At 36.0% G+C, this 16,982-nt stretch overlaps 1 protein-coding gene across 2 annotated transcripts in view; it reads right to left on the reverse strand.

Moving 5' to 3' along the window:
- Positions 1-16,982, reverse strand: part of NPAS3 (neuronal PAS domain protein 3) — a 622,472-nt gene that overhangs the window by 312,372 nt on the left and 293,118 nt on the right. For both annotated transcript variants that reach the window (XM_049825779.1, XM_049825780.1), the window contains one exon: positions 1,416-1,498. In XM_049825779.1, coding sequence (XP_049681736.1) covers positions 1,416-1,498 — 83 coding nt within the window. The remainder of the gene's footprint in view (positions 1-1,415; positions 1,499-16,982) is intronic.

The following is a 16,982-nucleotide window of genomic DNA, read 5'->3' on the forward strand; positions in this document are numbered from 1 at the left end:
ACCTAATACTTAAGAAGTGTATACAAATCAGTCTCAATGAGGTTTTATCTAGATAATTGTTCTAATTCATATTGTAATAAACATACCTTTAGGATATATAGTACATGTTTCCATACTCAAAATAATACACTGACAAATTACTTAAACTGAAATATCACAAAACTGCTATTTCTTAATTTTTTCTACATTTATGAGACAGCATAACAGTGTTTCTGTCTAATATGCAAACACAGGGCTGTAGATACTGATGCAGATGTCTTTGATACAGTAACTAAAACACAAGTATTTGCTTACAGAATCAAAAACATGACCTAGACCTCTGCCAAGGGTGTACAACTAAGTAAATAATTTCATTCATGATTTTTGTTCCAAAGAGAAATTCATTCTACTAGTTAATTTCATGTTTTCATGTTTTCCTAAAATTATCTTTGTTGCTATTCTGCATTTAGTTACTTTATAAAGATGTGAAAAATCTGACATTATCCATAGTGCTTTTGAATGCCACAGCTGAGGTAGTACACAGAAATAGCTCTCAATCATTTCAAATTAAGTGGAATATTTCTCATGATAATATCCTAATTTACCTCTTTTGTACCTCTCAAAAGATAATACACCAAGCAATATATTTGCATTGAGAAGCTGTGTACGTTGTTAAATAACAGTAGTTATTCAGTGCCGCACTTAGAAAAGACTACACGGTTTTTATTTCCGTAGTGCTGGGTTTTTCACCCTGCTGACAAAACACATCACATTTTGTTCTTAACTGCTTCTGCTCCATGTTTGATTACCACAACCTAAGAAAGGTTGTAGTAACCCTGGCCAAACAAAGCATGCATAAGAATGTTTCCATCAGGTCATTTTTTTCAGTTTAATCTTCCTGGAATATAACAACTTGTACAGTGTGACTAAATTCTTTGACAAATATCAGATTAGTTTTTAACTCATTGCTAAGGACACCTAAGAGGCATGCCACTGTTCATTTTTTTCTCTTTGCAGATTGTTGCAAATTTGTGATATATAATTGTGGCAACTGGGATATCAGGGAGGAAAGCAGTGCTCATAAACCAAAGTGAGGGAAAACCCCCCTAAATCTATACATGACAAATAAGGCAAATCAAATTACCAACACAAAGTACTGTTTTGTGCACACATACATACAAATACATAAAGGCATTCTGTGAGCAAACACTTACTGCACAGTTCTAAACAGAAAAATATTATGATTCTGCTAAATAATACTTGCCCTCCATCTCATTAACATTCTCCCAATCATGGGCTTTCTAAAAAGAAGGAAATATGAGCTTAAAAAAACCCACCTCATTAATATAAGTGCTGAAAACAATACTATTTAAATTATTAGCGGAAATATGACTAGCTAATTATTTTGATTTTTCTTGGAAAAGCCATTTTTTTACCTGTAAAATATGACTTCCCAAATGCGATTCAAATACTTCAATGGCAAGGGCACTGGGACTTCTCCTGCGCTGGGCACCTATAACTGAATAAAAAACAGTTATGTTGCAAGGTCTGTACATTCATTTCTAATGCGCTCCTGATCATACCATTTGACATTAACTATTTAAATATGTTTCGCATTTTATACACCAGTGTTAATTTCAAATTTGCCTTGCATATAGTAAATAAAATTTGGATGTAATTTTCAGTGACTCAAATTTGAAGGATAAAAATACACCCCCCCCCACCCTACCCCCCCCCAAAAAAAAAAAAAAAAGCGCTATTTAAATGTCCAAGAACTCTGGAAATTAATCATTTATTCAAATGTATCCCAAGTCCCTGTAGAAGGTTTTTTGTACATGGTGACAACAGCATGCAGAGTTTAGTGAAAAATACTATTGAAAAAGAAGCTACACATAATGGAAATGTTTTGAAATGTGGGGATGAGAACTAAATATTACTCAGGAGGTAGGAAGATATGAGAGATTTATCTGAATATGTTATTCATCTTATTTGAAACTGAATGAAGTAAACACAACATTAAAAAGTCAACATTTGTAAACATATCTGAGATATCAAAGTTATTGCTAAGCATAGGGAAGTATTGTAGTATCCCAGATATCCATGTTAGTTGCTGGAACAGGTACTTGAAACTTCAGCTTCTACTTTTAAATTATATAGTTTAAAAGTACCAGGTGAGTAATAAGGTGTTGTGTTTCAAAGGCAGTAGTGAGTACAAAAAAGGCTGAGAAATCATAAAACTAGTATTTCGTTAAACTTTCTATGCCAGGAGCACAAAGCCAGCAATCAAGTCTGAGTATAACCAAATGTAGGCATCTACTGCAAGCTGATGTTTCTTCTTAGGTCTAGGCTGTCTTTGCCACATGACCAGAGAAAGCTAGAGCACAGAGAAGAGGGCACAGGGCTGCAGGAACTTTCCCTTCCTCTCCTGTCTTAGTGTCAAAGCCAGGCATACCCATAGAGGAGAGAAGAGGTGAAGTTCATCCTGCACCCTTCTAAAGTGCACAGAAAAACATCCAAAAAGCATGAGGGTCTAATGCCTCTGGAACCATCACAGCACTAGTGCATCTCTACATATTGTTCTGTTTACAACGTGTGATAAGAAAAATGAAATAACAGGGATCCGCTAAAACAAGCAGAATGGATGACTGCCATTACAGAACAGGCTAATTTAACACCAATGAAAACAAAATACAGAGCAACAATTTCTTAGCCTTCTATGATACTGGCTGCCAAACATGATATCAGTAAGAAAAGATAAATGCCAAGTAATGATAGTCATATTGACCTAAAAATGTAATATCATTCCTTATTGATGCTTCATGTAATTTCCTTGCAGGAAATTCTAAGCTATTTATACTGGGCAAACAGGTGGCTTCATTGCTAATAGATTCAGGCAATAGCTCATAATTACAAATGGTGACTGCTATAGAGCCAGTATTTTCTAAGTCCTCCTCTTTTCTCTGAAGGCATTCAAGGACATAGATGCCAACAACTTAGGAGAAAAGTCTTCATCAAGACTCCTGCTTTACATTGCAACTAAAGTTGGTAATAGACCAACTGCTGTACTTGTTTGTTGGTGGTTTTTTTTTTTTTAATTTCAGTTAGTATAGTGACTGACCAGACATGTACGCATAATAATATCATTTTACAAGTTTTAGGTACTTAGTTGGTCTTATATTTTTCTCTATCAGCCTTCTGATTCTAAATCATTTCGCTTCTCTTTGCAATGTTTCATCTTTTCTATAGCTGTAGTGAAGCCTACTATAAACAGCAATGATTATTTCATGGAAAAAAAAAGAGACCACATTAAATTTTTGAGCAACTAAGACTCCTTTAACTTTCCTTTTTGCAGGCAGACTTAAAGATGATCCTTCTTTTGTCCTCACTCTGCCTCCAGATACATTATCAAATGTTTGCTTAAACCAGAGTTGCACCTATATTTCTGAGAGAAACTTTAGCCTTAGTTGTATGACTAAACAAAATATATAGCACTGTAAAGATTATCGGTATTCCCATTATGATTGCTATCAGTTAGCACTGTACTTTGTATGGTGATTTCATTTATCATCTTCTAGAAACAAAAAGGAAATTCAGTTTTGGCCTGCTAGGCATTGCTTCATAGTAGTCTCTAAAAGCATTGTAAAAAGCAAAAAAAACCCCAAAATCACAAAACCTCCCTGAAATCCTTTACCTCTTTTTATTCTTCCATCTAGACTGTATTGTTATATTTTCCATGCATTGTCTGAACACATCATCATTTGAAATTTGCCTTCCGATTAATTCTGTGATTCCTGCCCCACATCCTTCCTTTACAATCCCCTAGCATTTAAAGGGTATCCATTACATATTGAATATCGCTTCCAGTTCTATGATGTTACTTGTTCATTGCATGTGTTTTAGCATGTGGGTATCATAACTTTAATAAAGTTCATGAAGACAGTGCAACACTTTTTAAAACAGTATCGTTAAATGATATTTACAGGTAAGTCATCAGTTCTTCATACTTGGGACACTCTCAGTTCTATACCTCAAATTAAAACACTTCAAGGTCAGTGAGTTAACTAGAAAACAACAGAGGGCCAAATCTTAGCTTTAAATTTGTCAATTAAATCCTCTATCAATGCCTTCATCCTAGTGGCTGGTATACACACAGACAAATATCTTGTAGTACTTTCATGCCATTCAGTTCATTGACATTTTTATAGCAGTAGAACTCTGATTTATGCGTCTTGCACTTACTCAGGTGATGTGGAGTTGTAATGACAGTTCCTAATTTTACAACCAGCATAAATATGTTAAACAGAAAACCATTATGCTTCTGGTAGCCATACTGTGACTCTTTTTTGGTAACTGAATAGGTGTTAAATATGCACTTTCTGTATTTCATTCATTTTCCTAACTATCATTCTTCACATTTTGAGGAATGAGACAAGAATATTGAGGTAAACCTAGAATAAGGGAAACAAACTTTTTTTTATTTGATCTTCTGACTACATTGCTTCATTATTTCACTTATTCAAGCTTTCAAGATTTCTTGATATCTATCTGCATCAGAAGAAATACACTGTTGTGGGTACACAAATACATATCACATTGATACCTTTCAAAAACATGGCAATCTCACAGTCCAATCACAGCAGAAAGCCTCTTATTTGTACTGAATGGATTGCTGGCATGACAATAGATGAAAGGAAGACATAGACTGAAACTGTTAGATTAAAAAGCAGGCGACAACGTTATTTTATTCTACAATTTCAAAACATAAACTATAAATACTGAACTGGCTTCCATCGCACAAGCCACAGCCAGTCATCTCTAAATCTCTCATACTGTGGATGGAACCATCAGCAGCCACAGCTCAGCTGCTCACAGAAATCTTGAAAAGCAAGGGATTTAGAATTTCTATCACAACATCTATAAATCAAAGTAGCTCAACAACCTTCACAGACCTAATGATCTGGATGCACATTTTTAAAAAAATGTAGATTCCTTTTTAAATGCAGACTCTTTACAGAAACAAAGTCCTGCATGCATGAAATAAATGTCTTCTTTTGAGTAGCAGGAAGTAGAGGAAATTGGGATGTGGTGAAGGCTGAAGCATGCATACCAAACTGCAACAGGAGTCACAAAGGAAACAAGTTCCAAACCCAGGTTAAATTCTTCTTCCAAGCTTCTCCTGTTTTAGTGGTATGAACAGGAGCCTATCTTTGGATAGGCTTTTTCACATGTGGTCATATTTTGTGCTGTCTACATTTAATTGACAAAGTTTAAGGTTTGAATGCACAATTGTGGTTAATCAAAAAGTTGACTGAACCAATATTTGCATTAAATATTGACTGTTAAGAGTGACTTTCTAGTGCTGGAGCAGAGGAATATATCTACTAAAATCTTTTACTTTCCATGGCATTGGGCCATGACTTTTACTGTCCAGACTGACATGTCTATTCCTGGCATAGGATTATTCCATAACAAGCTATTAACAAGGAAAAAAAAATCTAACTGCTCACTAATTCCTCTTTAAATTTTGTCCCTTAATGACTAATCTGGCTATACATGAGGTGAAGGAAGAGCCACATCCCTTTCAGTGTGTCTTGGGGGCAGTCTAAGCATGCTTAATGCAATCTCAAGAGAATTTGCAATTGTGCTAGAAGAGTGGGAAACTATGGAAAAGAAAAATGTAGACTGCCTAACAAAGATTTCCACGCAACCTGAAGAGAGAGGATTTCCTCTTAAACACACTTCTAAGCTATTGGAGCACAGAATGACCAAAGACTGATGTTCACTCTGACTTTCTACTAGAGAAGACAGAGTTCTCATTAAGCAGAAGCAATATTCCTTGATCACTAGGAGTGATAGCACGTATCACCAGCACAATAATCAGTTCACTCTAAAATACTTTGTGAGAGTTTGCATGCCACCTTTCAACATAAATTGTTTTTGTGGAAAGTTTGGTAAAATTCAGAACAAGAGTTTTAAAATTCTGTTGCTCTGATAACAATTTTAAAACTTGTTTTGAAAACTATACTGACCTTTTTAATTAATTCCCCTGAACTATTATTTACTTAAAAAGGCTTTTTCTCAATTAGCCTCAAAATCCTTATTTTTATTTAATTTTGTTGACTTTTCTGAGCAGCAGCTTTCTTTACACTTGGAAGCAGAGGTGGACATAAGGCCATCCTGCTACACCCTTGTAGGTAATCTGCTGCCTGAAGAATTATAAAAAAACAGAGCTCATGTTTCACTTTTTTAATCTTGAAGAGCTCTAATTATGACTGCCAGTAAAGTCAGACTTTAATTAGCAAAGCCTGAGCAGTTCTACATAAATATGAAAGTTTATAAACACCCCACCAAAGCAAATATTATCCATTTTATTCACAAAATATGTAACCATATCAGACTAATTGCACAGAAGCTTCACATAGGGTTGGCTAATATTTCTCCCTGTAGGTATCAACAAAATACATGATCATTTCAGATGAGAGAGCATAAGAAGTAGAGTTGTCTGAATTGTCTCAGATGACTCTATGTGCAAAGCAGTTCACAGCATGAGTGTGGCTATAATCTTTTAAGTATTCTTTTCCAGAGCTTAACATTTTTTGTTTCAAAGCAGAAAAAAGGTCTATAGAAATTACAACACAATTTCTAATATTATTTGCCTTAGTGTAAAGTAGATTCTACATGAAAATTTAACTTTTATTATTTCGAGGAACAACCCCAAATGCTCATGAAAGAACAGTGCAGGTGAATGTGATAATCAGGGTGGTTTTACAGGAAGAGGCAATATGTCATTGTTAAACCTTGGGGCTTTCCTATGAGACATAACAAGTAATTTGGGATGCTTAAAAGCTGTGTTTTAGAAAAGACAGGGGCACTGATTGAGAGGCTAAACTGAACAACAGAAGATGCAATGTCAGGGAAGGACAAAGTGTAACAACATTAGGTTCAGAAAGAAAGGCCGGTATTTATGTATGCTAACATCCACAAAAGCTGGTTGTTTTTTTTAATTAATTCTTTTACTTCATATTTAACACTTTGTGATGGATATGGATTTTTCCATTGATTGTTCTTTGCTATCCCATTTATGGCTGATTCTGTTTTGAAAGAAATCTCCATAAATTGAAGTTCTCTGCCTAACATGTATGTTGAGGACATAAGGCATAGATGATATGTATTCAGATACTGATCTAGAGTGAGATGAATGACAGGCAACCAGCGTGATGTAAGCAGAGATGTTGCCCTCTGATTTGGAAAGGGTATTCAAAGAAATTAAATGACGTCACCAGTCTACCTCGCCATAAGCCATCATATGATCCAAAATTTAGGTCTCTTACCCACCTTCACAGATGGGAAGAAGAAATAAATCTCAGATGGAGTTGCAACATATGTGGAAAGCTATTTTATCTTGGTTTAGTAAAGCTATGGGAATCATTAATGCTGTGCCATTACCAACTAAGTATCACAGCAATAAAGTATCAGAACAAATTTGTCACTGAGGACTACATGTAAGATGCATAATGCAATATATGATAATCAACTTACAAAGCTAACAATGGCATTTCAAATCTATTTTTTGTGTACACGAATGCCTATTATTCTAGATGTCCATCTTCTGGTCACTGGTACAGAGCATGTATTCATTACTGGGGAATCCATGGTTGAGAAAGTAAACCAAAACTTTCCATGGAATAACTAAGTAGTTATCAGGAATGTACTGGCTAATTAAAGAAAATGTTATGTTATACAATTACAAGCGTGTTTTATTATTTTCAGTAGTTCACCTATGAAGCTTCATCAGAAGCTCCAGGAATTAAAGGAATTTTTAGTAAAATTTGCTTCTCAAATTCAAATTGCTTAATACTTTTAAACTTTTTTTAATAGCTTTTTTAGTTTCAATAACTTAAAACTGATGAAATTAAAATGTCAAAAAAGCAGAAAGCACTGTATCACTTCTTAATTGGACTGGAATCAATGGATTTGAAGACACATAATGTGTCCTCCCCTTAGAAAAGATTCAAGTGAATGGAAAAAAGAAACTAGATAAGTGGCTGTCTTCATGTAAGTTTTCATCAATTTTATGAGCTGATCCTTTTCCTTTCCTAATTATTTTCATCTGGTTTATAAGTCTGCTTCCCACAGGATTTGTTCTTTGGGGGTAGGGGTACAGGGGGTGGGAGGAGGAGACAAGATTTCTTAGGTCCTAAATGTGTCTCTCTTCTTTTCTGAACTTCTTAAAATTAAAAACCCAAAGAATGAATGTTAAACACACCTTAAAAATAAGTATATTTGAGATTTTTATGTGCTCTACTTGATAACTAAACTAGCACTGTTTCTTACATTTTAAGACTTGTACATTTTTAGAGTTTATTTCAGAGATTTTTCTTTTCACTGTGAAGGATGAAGTCTTTGCTGTGCAAGAATTTCTAGTCATCTAAGCAAAAGAGAGTTCTCCATCTGTGGCTGGGGGAGGGAGCACTGGCCTTTCTCCCACACTGTAGTAGTTACTATAGGAACTATTGTGCCTCCTTCAAAAGGGCTACAGACAGGGTGATTAAAATTCTTCATGGGAGAACCCCCACTCTTCTTGACAATGAAATTCTTCAGGGAGAGGGCTAAGCCTCCAGTTCAAGAATGGCAGCACCTGAGGGAGTGGTGTGGCAGAGAGAATCACCACTACTTTAAACTGAAGCACAGAGAAAAAAATACAAGGGCCTGCACTCCTGCATTAATTTTCTTCCTCTCCGATGAAATACAGGACCATTGGCCAAAACTCTTGAGAAACAGAAGGAATAACTTCATGCAGCCTCCACCATGTAGAGGACAATGCAGAAAATAGGAAGTCATAATTTCCATTAAAATCAATAGCAGGAGAAGCAAAAGAACTACACCACCCATAAAAAAATTAAGGGTAAATATTAATGTTCACTCTAGCAATTACCTTCTCTATAAGGCAACAAAATGCACTTTACACGGAGGGGAGGGACCACTGTCTCTGATACAAGTGAATTAGAACTACCTCCCAGAACTGACCTGACTTTATACTGGTTGTTTTACAAATATTTACAATGTTGCCTTTTGCTCCCAAAAATCTAGGAGGAAGAAGAATTTATACAGAATGCAAGAATAACAATTGTGATCCTAATAAAGATGATTCACTTACATTGCACTCTCACAAATAGATACAATAAGAAGCAGATAACGCCACCTATTCTTCAACCATATGCCAATATTATTAGATGGCAGCAGTCTTAAAGAAGAAAGAAAAATGGCTTTACATTTCGGTTCAGAGAACATGAGTCACAAATAGGGGACAATGTGAAAAGAAGCACAAAAATGTTTTTAAACTGTCAAAACGTTAGATGGGATAGCTGAGAAAGTGCTGGTGGAGACAGGTGCAAGTAAAAGATGCTTTAGATTTTACTGTAGCTTTAATGAAATTGGGTTCAATAATTAAAGTGAGACAGAAGCTTCCCAGGAAATCCAATTGCTGTAAAGAGATGGGAAAAAGAGTCTACAGAAGTATGGAAGAGAAAGAGGCAAAGTAGAGACAGATGCGTGAGGCAAGGGAGAGGGACACACAAAGGGGGTTGAATTGAGGCCTTAAAAATCTAGGAATTTATCAGTGTTTTAAATAAATGTCCACTCTGCAAGATTTGGCTTTACCAGCAGAAAAATGCATAAACATTAAGATAGCATGAAAAAATTCCTTGAAATTCAGTCTTTCCCCTCCCCTGTCCCCCCCCAAATGAATGATGAGTATGGATTACTTATTCAGGTATTACAATAAGACACTGGAGTAATAGTTCTATTGTCTTATTTTTAAACTAGTATTAAAATTCCTCTGGGAAGAAAACTGCTGTCACCCCTTTCCAGCTTCAGTGCTACAGAAATGGCTAGTGTCACTGATTCTGTTCTCAGGAGGAGGACAGGGTATTAACATCAAGTCAGAACAGTGTTATATAGTGTCAGACTATACTTGCTGGTAAAACTAAGAGGCCTACATCTGTTGTCTTGCTTTTTTTTCCAGTCTGATCCCAAAGGTTCATGTTATGACATTTGTAACATCTGCTACAAATGCGGAGGTAAGTCAGGCACAACCTTATTACTTCCAATCTAACGCTCCATCCATCCACAGGGCTTTCATATGCCACTAGTATGTCAAGGGGACCAAAAGCTGTTCGATCTACATGAAGCAAGGTATAATATATTTCTGAAAGTCAAGAAGGAGAAATCTTGCTTTGTTACGTCCCCCCTTTTTTTGTTGCCTTAAATCTTGGCAGTGTTGTTTCAGAATCTTCTGTGAACAAAACAGGCAAGCTGCTCCTCCTCAGAGCCAATACAATTGCCTTTTTATGCCTTAGACAGTGGTGTGTTGCAAATGCGCAAGCCATGATTCACATCCTCCCTGTTTTTACTAACACTGAAACATATGCAGCTTCTCCTAACTAGACCCTCCTATACAGAAGTCTGCTTTCTTGCATAGCCATCTTTTACTTCTTTACTTCTTCCTCTATTTTGGTAGGTTCACTGCATCATTTTATGGACAAACTTAACTTTTCTCAGTGCTCAGTAGAAAAATGCAACTCCTGACAGACAAAAATGACTTATTTCATCTGTGGTAACAAAAAAGTAAATGCATAAGGAAAACAAATACTAAGATGCTTTACAACTAGTATTCTTGCCATTAGTTTGTCATTACTATTGGTGGAGTAACAGATGTAAACTGTTATTGATATATCCACAGTACTTGAAGATCTAAATACTTACTTGTTAATGGCCTAGCATACTGTATGCTAAGAGGCCTATGCTATCACTGCCACGTGTGATGCTAAGGCTAGGCATTTCACAACTGTCTGCACAGGAAGCCAACCATTTGCTATATGGCTACAACCACCCACTGAATATTCTTAAGAATCACATATAACCTCTTCTGACAGCAAGCGGAATGTAATTTTAGAAACTAACAGCTTTAGATGTTATTGAACTAGGTAATATATTCAACACTCAGTATCATACACCAAAAAAAAGGACAAATTTCACATTTGATATAGTCATTTAAATTCATAACAAGGGCTACAGAACACTGCATGGTAGCAAAGCAGAAAGAAAACCCTGCACCTAGCGACATAAGCAGTTGTAGTTTTTGGTCACCTGCACTTCTAGCATACTTACTTTTTTCTGTCATACTACCACAGGCTAAGTAAAAGGAAGCCCCCAGCTAAGAACAACACTGGGAAAGAACAGACTGCCTTATGTTAAGTGAACATTAAAAATTTTAAAATACATCAAACATTACTATTGGCAAATATAAGAGTCACATTCACTGCTGGAATACAAAATCCATCTATAATATAACCAGACAATTACTGACTAATGCATAATTATCCTACCAAAGTAGGCGACATATTGAAATGAATCTAAGTGCACAACTATTTAGAATTGTTTCTGGTTCTAAGGTGAATTTAGGGCTTTACTGCTTTTACAGATTTGGGTTTATGACACATGCATGTAGGTAGCAGATTTGTTTGTACACTACATGCCCTTTTTTCCTTTTTGTGATGCAGTCAGAAAAAGATATAATGAAGATTCATAAATTAAGTGAGACTGGGTAGAAGTCTGCAATCAATCCACATTTTCAGGGAAGAAATCTGTATTGGTTGCCAAAACTGAACTGTGTAATTAACAGAGGATTCTGGTAAGAACCAACTGTGCCACTAGTCAATTATTTTTGCTTGTCTTCCAGCTGCTGCTTCTCTGTGTTCAAAAGAGAGACTGTAAGGAAATGCAACTGTTGAGAATTTGGTGATTTCAAAAAATAACTAAAGAAATTTAAGGAGATTACCAAGACTAGCTGTAGTAGAACTGTAGAAAATGCTTAAAATCTATTGCAACTGGTTCTTAATTTCTCACTAGGAAAAAAAAAAAAAGAAAAAAGAAGTTTTCACCAAGAAGTTTTATAAGAGCTAAAATAGTATTTCAGAATTTCTAAGGACTCAAAAATGACCATGCCTAAGCTAACTAGAAATCCCCAAGTCCTAACGAAGCAGTCTTCAAGGGAAGTGGTCATACACATCAGAATACTGGTTAAGTCCTTACAACTGGAAGATGAAACCAATTGGTTTTAAAAGCACTGCTGCTTCTTTAAAAAAAAAAAAAAAAAAAAGGTCAATCCAAAGCCCCTGTAGTAAAGGGAAAGACTTCCAGCACTTTGGATCAGGTTCTTAATATATAAAAAAAGCATGCTACCATTTGTAAGAGTCTGTTTCAGCAGTCTGTAAGGAAACAGAATCTCTTAGAAATCCCAATGATTAGAAAGAATAGTTAAATCTTTACTGGAAATAATAATATCGTCTTTAAATCTTTGCTAAGGTTAAAATAACTCATTGAGTTCATGATGAACGAGCTTGAAAATAAATTAGAAATAAGAAGCTAACATATTTTCTGTTGTTATTATTATTGGCTCCAGCACATGACTGGTGATTCTCCTTTAATATACAGTAGAATCTTTTTAAATAGTCACATGAGAAAAGTCGAGTTTCCTTCACCTTTGGAGAGTGCCTACCAGGGAACTATACAAAAGTTTGATCAGAAGACAGCCAGAATAGTTGTGGAAGTGAGAGCTTAGTAATGAGAAAACAGGAAGCAAATTCTCTACAGCCAAAGAGAATGCTGTGTGTACGCACATTCACTTCAGCAGAGATACATTCATTAGCATCAGGAATTAATTTAGCTCAAGATTCTTTCTGCAGTGAGGGAAAATATTCCTTTTATTTTATTATGTCATAGCTAAGATTCACACTCACTGCCTGAAAAAGTCAAGGCTGTAACATGGTAAGACAAGAAGCATGGCATTCACAGTTCAAAAAATACCTTGAACACCTTAACCATCAAAGTTCAGTGGGTTATTCTAGCCAGATATTTTGGTATTCTTTAGCAAATGAATTTAAAGGCATCAGAATTCATTCCCCACACAGTATGTGCATCAGACATGGACACAGATGGTTACCTTGACTTTGGGGGCAAAGTTTCATTTTGCAAGATAACACTCTAAGCCTTTAAATCAGCTCTTTCTCACTTTCTATGAGCACTGATAAATATATCTCTTTTTTTTCTTTTTTTTTTTCTTAAGAGCTTTACAATTATACTGATAATGTATTGAATTTAGATAGTTTCTCAACAATTACATTTTGTTATACACCCACCAAACCTAAGGTAATACATATATGCATTTGCTATAATGAGAAATAATTTGCTTGATATAACAGCTCAGTAGTCTGTGAGCTGAGATTTTACTGAAATAATGTCCTTGAATTTCTGTTCATATTTTGTTGCATTCCAACATTACCTTTTAATTCTTAAACATATTATTTCTCATGCTGCCTCCACCCAGCTGAAGAACTAGATTTTTCACAACTATGTAATTTGTAACTGTAGCTCATTAATTTAAACAGAAAAGACTTTTTTTCCAGAGTATAATACAATATGATACTTAAACTAAAATATAGAGAGTTAAATAAAAACTGGTCAAACTCAACACAGAATACACTTTTTTTCTCTCCCGTCACCCACAACCTTTATACATCCTGCAGTAAAACTAATGAGTAATGACTGACGCTATTTATCTATTTTTCTGATTTCTTTTAGTAAGTTCCTGGAAGACAGTTTGTATTCTGACATTTTTCAATACGAATGTGCTAGCTTAAGGATGTTTTGGATTATTTTAAATTGTCTGCTCTACATCAAACAACATCTTATTTTGTTAATAATACCTGAGAATCTGAGAAATTTACTTGTAAAAAATACATTTCCACTCAACAATTTTGTAGGAGGACAAGTCAGAAATGCAGTAAGTTATTTTCTGTGAATACTGACAAACAAGTCTTTCAATGAAAAGGCTTTGCCTTACAAATGCAATATTATTGGAAAATATATTCTACTTCTCTCCACAAATAAGATGGAGAATGCACTAGAAAAATTAACTATTGACCAAAACCGCCCCAACTTTTCCAAGAGTATCACTAAAAAATTCTGTTTCAAACTTCTCTGAGAATAATTCTCACATAAAAGTGATTCCTTCTACAGGAGAGGAGGAATCTGAAGAATGAAGAGGCACCTACATAGCTGGAAGAGGAAAAGACAGACTGCTGTGAGAGCTCATGGATAGATGTCTTCTGAAAAGAAAGGCTTGTTTTGGTGAGTGATGACTTCAGAAAAAAAAAAATTCGTCTTCTTTATAGGTAAAAGGAAAAGTGGATGGCAGGAAGAAGAGACAAAATCAAAACACTTGTAATAAAGGAAAAAAAAAATTGAAGCCTGTAAACTGAAAGAAAGAATTAGGAATAATCTAAACAGAATTTAAGCTGTGCCTTGTTTACAACCCTCCCAAAACCTGCATACAGCAAAGAACTGGTCTCCACTGCAGTGTTAGCTCAAAGTGCAGCTCCCATGGTGGCTTGTACCTCACCCCTGTTCTCAGACAGAAACCTCTAGCTCCACTGAGGTGATGTTTTAAGTTTGCTAGTTGATGCTTCAGATGGCCACTTGAGTATTGCTGACACTGGAGCTAACAAAGCAACAGGGATTCAGTTGCACTCTGAGCTGTATATACAACACCCCTGTGTTGGTAATACATTTGTTCTGTGGGGTTCAAACATCCTTTTGAACCACTGGCACATAACGCCTTGAGCTGGGCTAAGGGCGTGTCTTCACAATCACAATGTAGGCAAATGTGGACTAGCTGTAAGTGGGTTAATGTGACCACTGGTAAAGGTCTAGCTGTGCTAGAAAAGGCTATGAAACTTTCCCAAGAAGCAAGATAAAATAACTTTTTCATCTCTGTGGTACCAGGGCTGAGCTGCTTCCATTCCCTGAGCCAACTTATACTGCTGTGTAAACATATTCTGTCTAAAGAAGACTTGTTAACTCTTAATTAATTAATTAATTTGTTAAAAGTTAATGAAGGAAAAACCATTGTACAAAAAATCCTGGAAAGGACTGAGCACACCCTTTTTCTTTTATACTACCTCAAGTCATCTTTTCTTTTCACACTTTTCTTCTTTCTTAACTTAATTTTCATATTTCACACTAGCTTATCTGAACTGGCACTTTCAACCACATGTAAGTTCCTTAGGGGAAAGAAGTTCATTATGATCAGAGGATCTAGAGCTGTGTTGTGGGAGGTGAAATGGATCACTTTCTCAGGCATGTGAAGCTCTAGAAGGCAACATAACGGAATGAAAATACTGAATGAGATTTTTATTAAGCTGAAATGGCTGAACAATTTAAATTCACTCACTAAACATGTATACACAGCCCCCCATCCCCAGAACATCGGATGCTATTCTGAAAAGCTTTGACCTGGAGGGAATTTGAAAAAAACATCATAGCTTTCATTAAAATCACACCACAGAGAAGCTACTATTCACACCACCAAAGTTTCAAGGACTCATTATCAAAGGGGAGGTAGCCTTTTGTCTCATTTTGTTATTGATATCGGAGTTCCAAAGGGTTTAGACCTACTCTTGTTTTCAAGTTAATTACCTATAAAATAATAGTTTCTCTGCACTGGGGAAAGTGATATATTTAAGCTCTTCATCAAACAGTGCTGTCTAGAAAGGAAAGTGAAGTTATACTATCCCATGCATCATCAGAGAGCTGCAAATCAAGTGTCACGACACAATTCATAATGTCAGCTTTTAAATGACATTTCCTTAGAATCCATATTACAAACATAGGGAATGTATAGCAATTAATGAGGACACAATTTCTCCCACAGATTTTTTACTTTGGTTACTATATTCTATTGTACTATATTGACAATAATTACTGTTTGGGCTCAACATAAGAGTGTACTTTTGTCCTTTGGTAAACGTCTGACAAAACTCCCAGGGAAGTCCAAAATAATTTAAATTTATTAATCAGAAAATAGAACCAGGTGTTTTTATGATGCCTATAGCAGCAAAAAGTCCAAACATCACTATCTCTGTATGGCAAAAGGGCAACACGTCACACGTCATCTTATGAGCTCCAGGTCTCTTTGAAGTGTGATCTTGAATCCACAAACCAGACATAACACTAGCTTGTGGACAAGTCATCCACCAATATTTTCACAGAATCATAGAATTGTCTGGGTTGGAAGGGACCATCGAAGATCATTTAATCGAAATCTCCTGCAATGGGCAGGACCATCCTTCACTAGATCAGGTTGCTCAAAAAGCCATGTCCAACTTTATTTCAAACACTTCAGTGATGGGGCATCCACAACTTCTCTGGGCAACTTGTTGTCTCTCCACCCTTATTGTAAAAAATTTCTTCCTTATGCCTAATCTAAATCTACCCTCTTTCAGTTTAAAATGTTGCCCCTTGTCCTGTTACGGACTTATGCATGCCGGCCACCATAAAAAGACCTGACCCTAGGATCCCGCAAAATAAAGTCCAAGTAAAGTCTTCCAATTCCTCTTCTATTAGTTCTCAGGTTACAGCTCGAGCTGGGTGCTAAATGAGACTATTTAGAGAGAATACAATTAATCAAACTTATTCTGTAACAGTCCTGTCACTACAGGCCCTGGTAAAAAAATCTTCCTCCAACTTTCTTATAAGCCCCCTCTATATATTTAAAGGTTGCAAGAAGGTCTCCCTGGAGCCTTCTCTTCTGTAGGCTGAACAACCTCAAATCTCTCAGCCTTTCTTCATAGGAGAGGTGTTCCAGCCCTCTTATTATTTTTGTGGCCCTCCTCTGGACCCACTCGAACAAGTCCATCTCCGTCTTGTACTTGGGACCTCAAAGCTGGATGCATTACTGCAGGTGGGGTCTCACGAGAGCCAGAGTAGAGGAGGAAAATAACCTCTGTTGATCTCCTGGCCATGCTCCTTTTTATGCAGCCCAGGATACAATTGGTTTTCTGGGCTGCAAGTGCTCATTGCCAGCTCATACCCAATTTTTCACCCACCAGTATCCCCCAAGTCCTTCTCCGCAGTGTTGTTCTCAATCACTCCATCTCCCAGTC

The sequence above is a fragment of the Accipiter gentilis genome, chromosome 22 (assembly GCF_929443795.1).
Source record: "Accipiter gentilis chromosome 22, bAccGen1.1, whole genome shotgun sequence".
Classification (NCBI taxonomy): Eukaryota; Metazoa; Chordata; class Aves; order Accipitriformes; family Accipitridae; genus Astur; species Astur gentilis.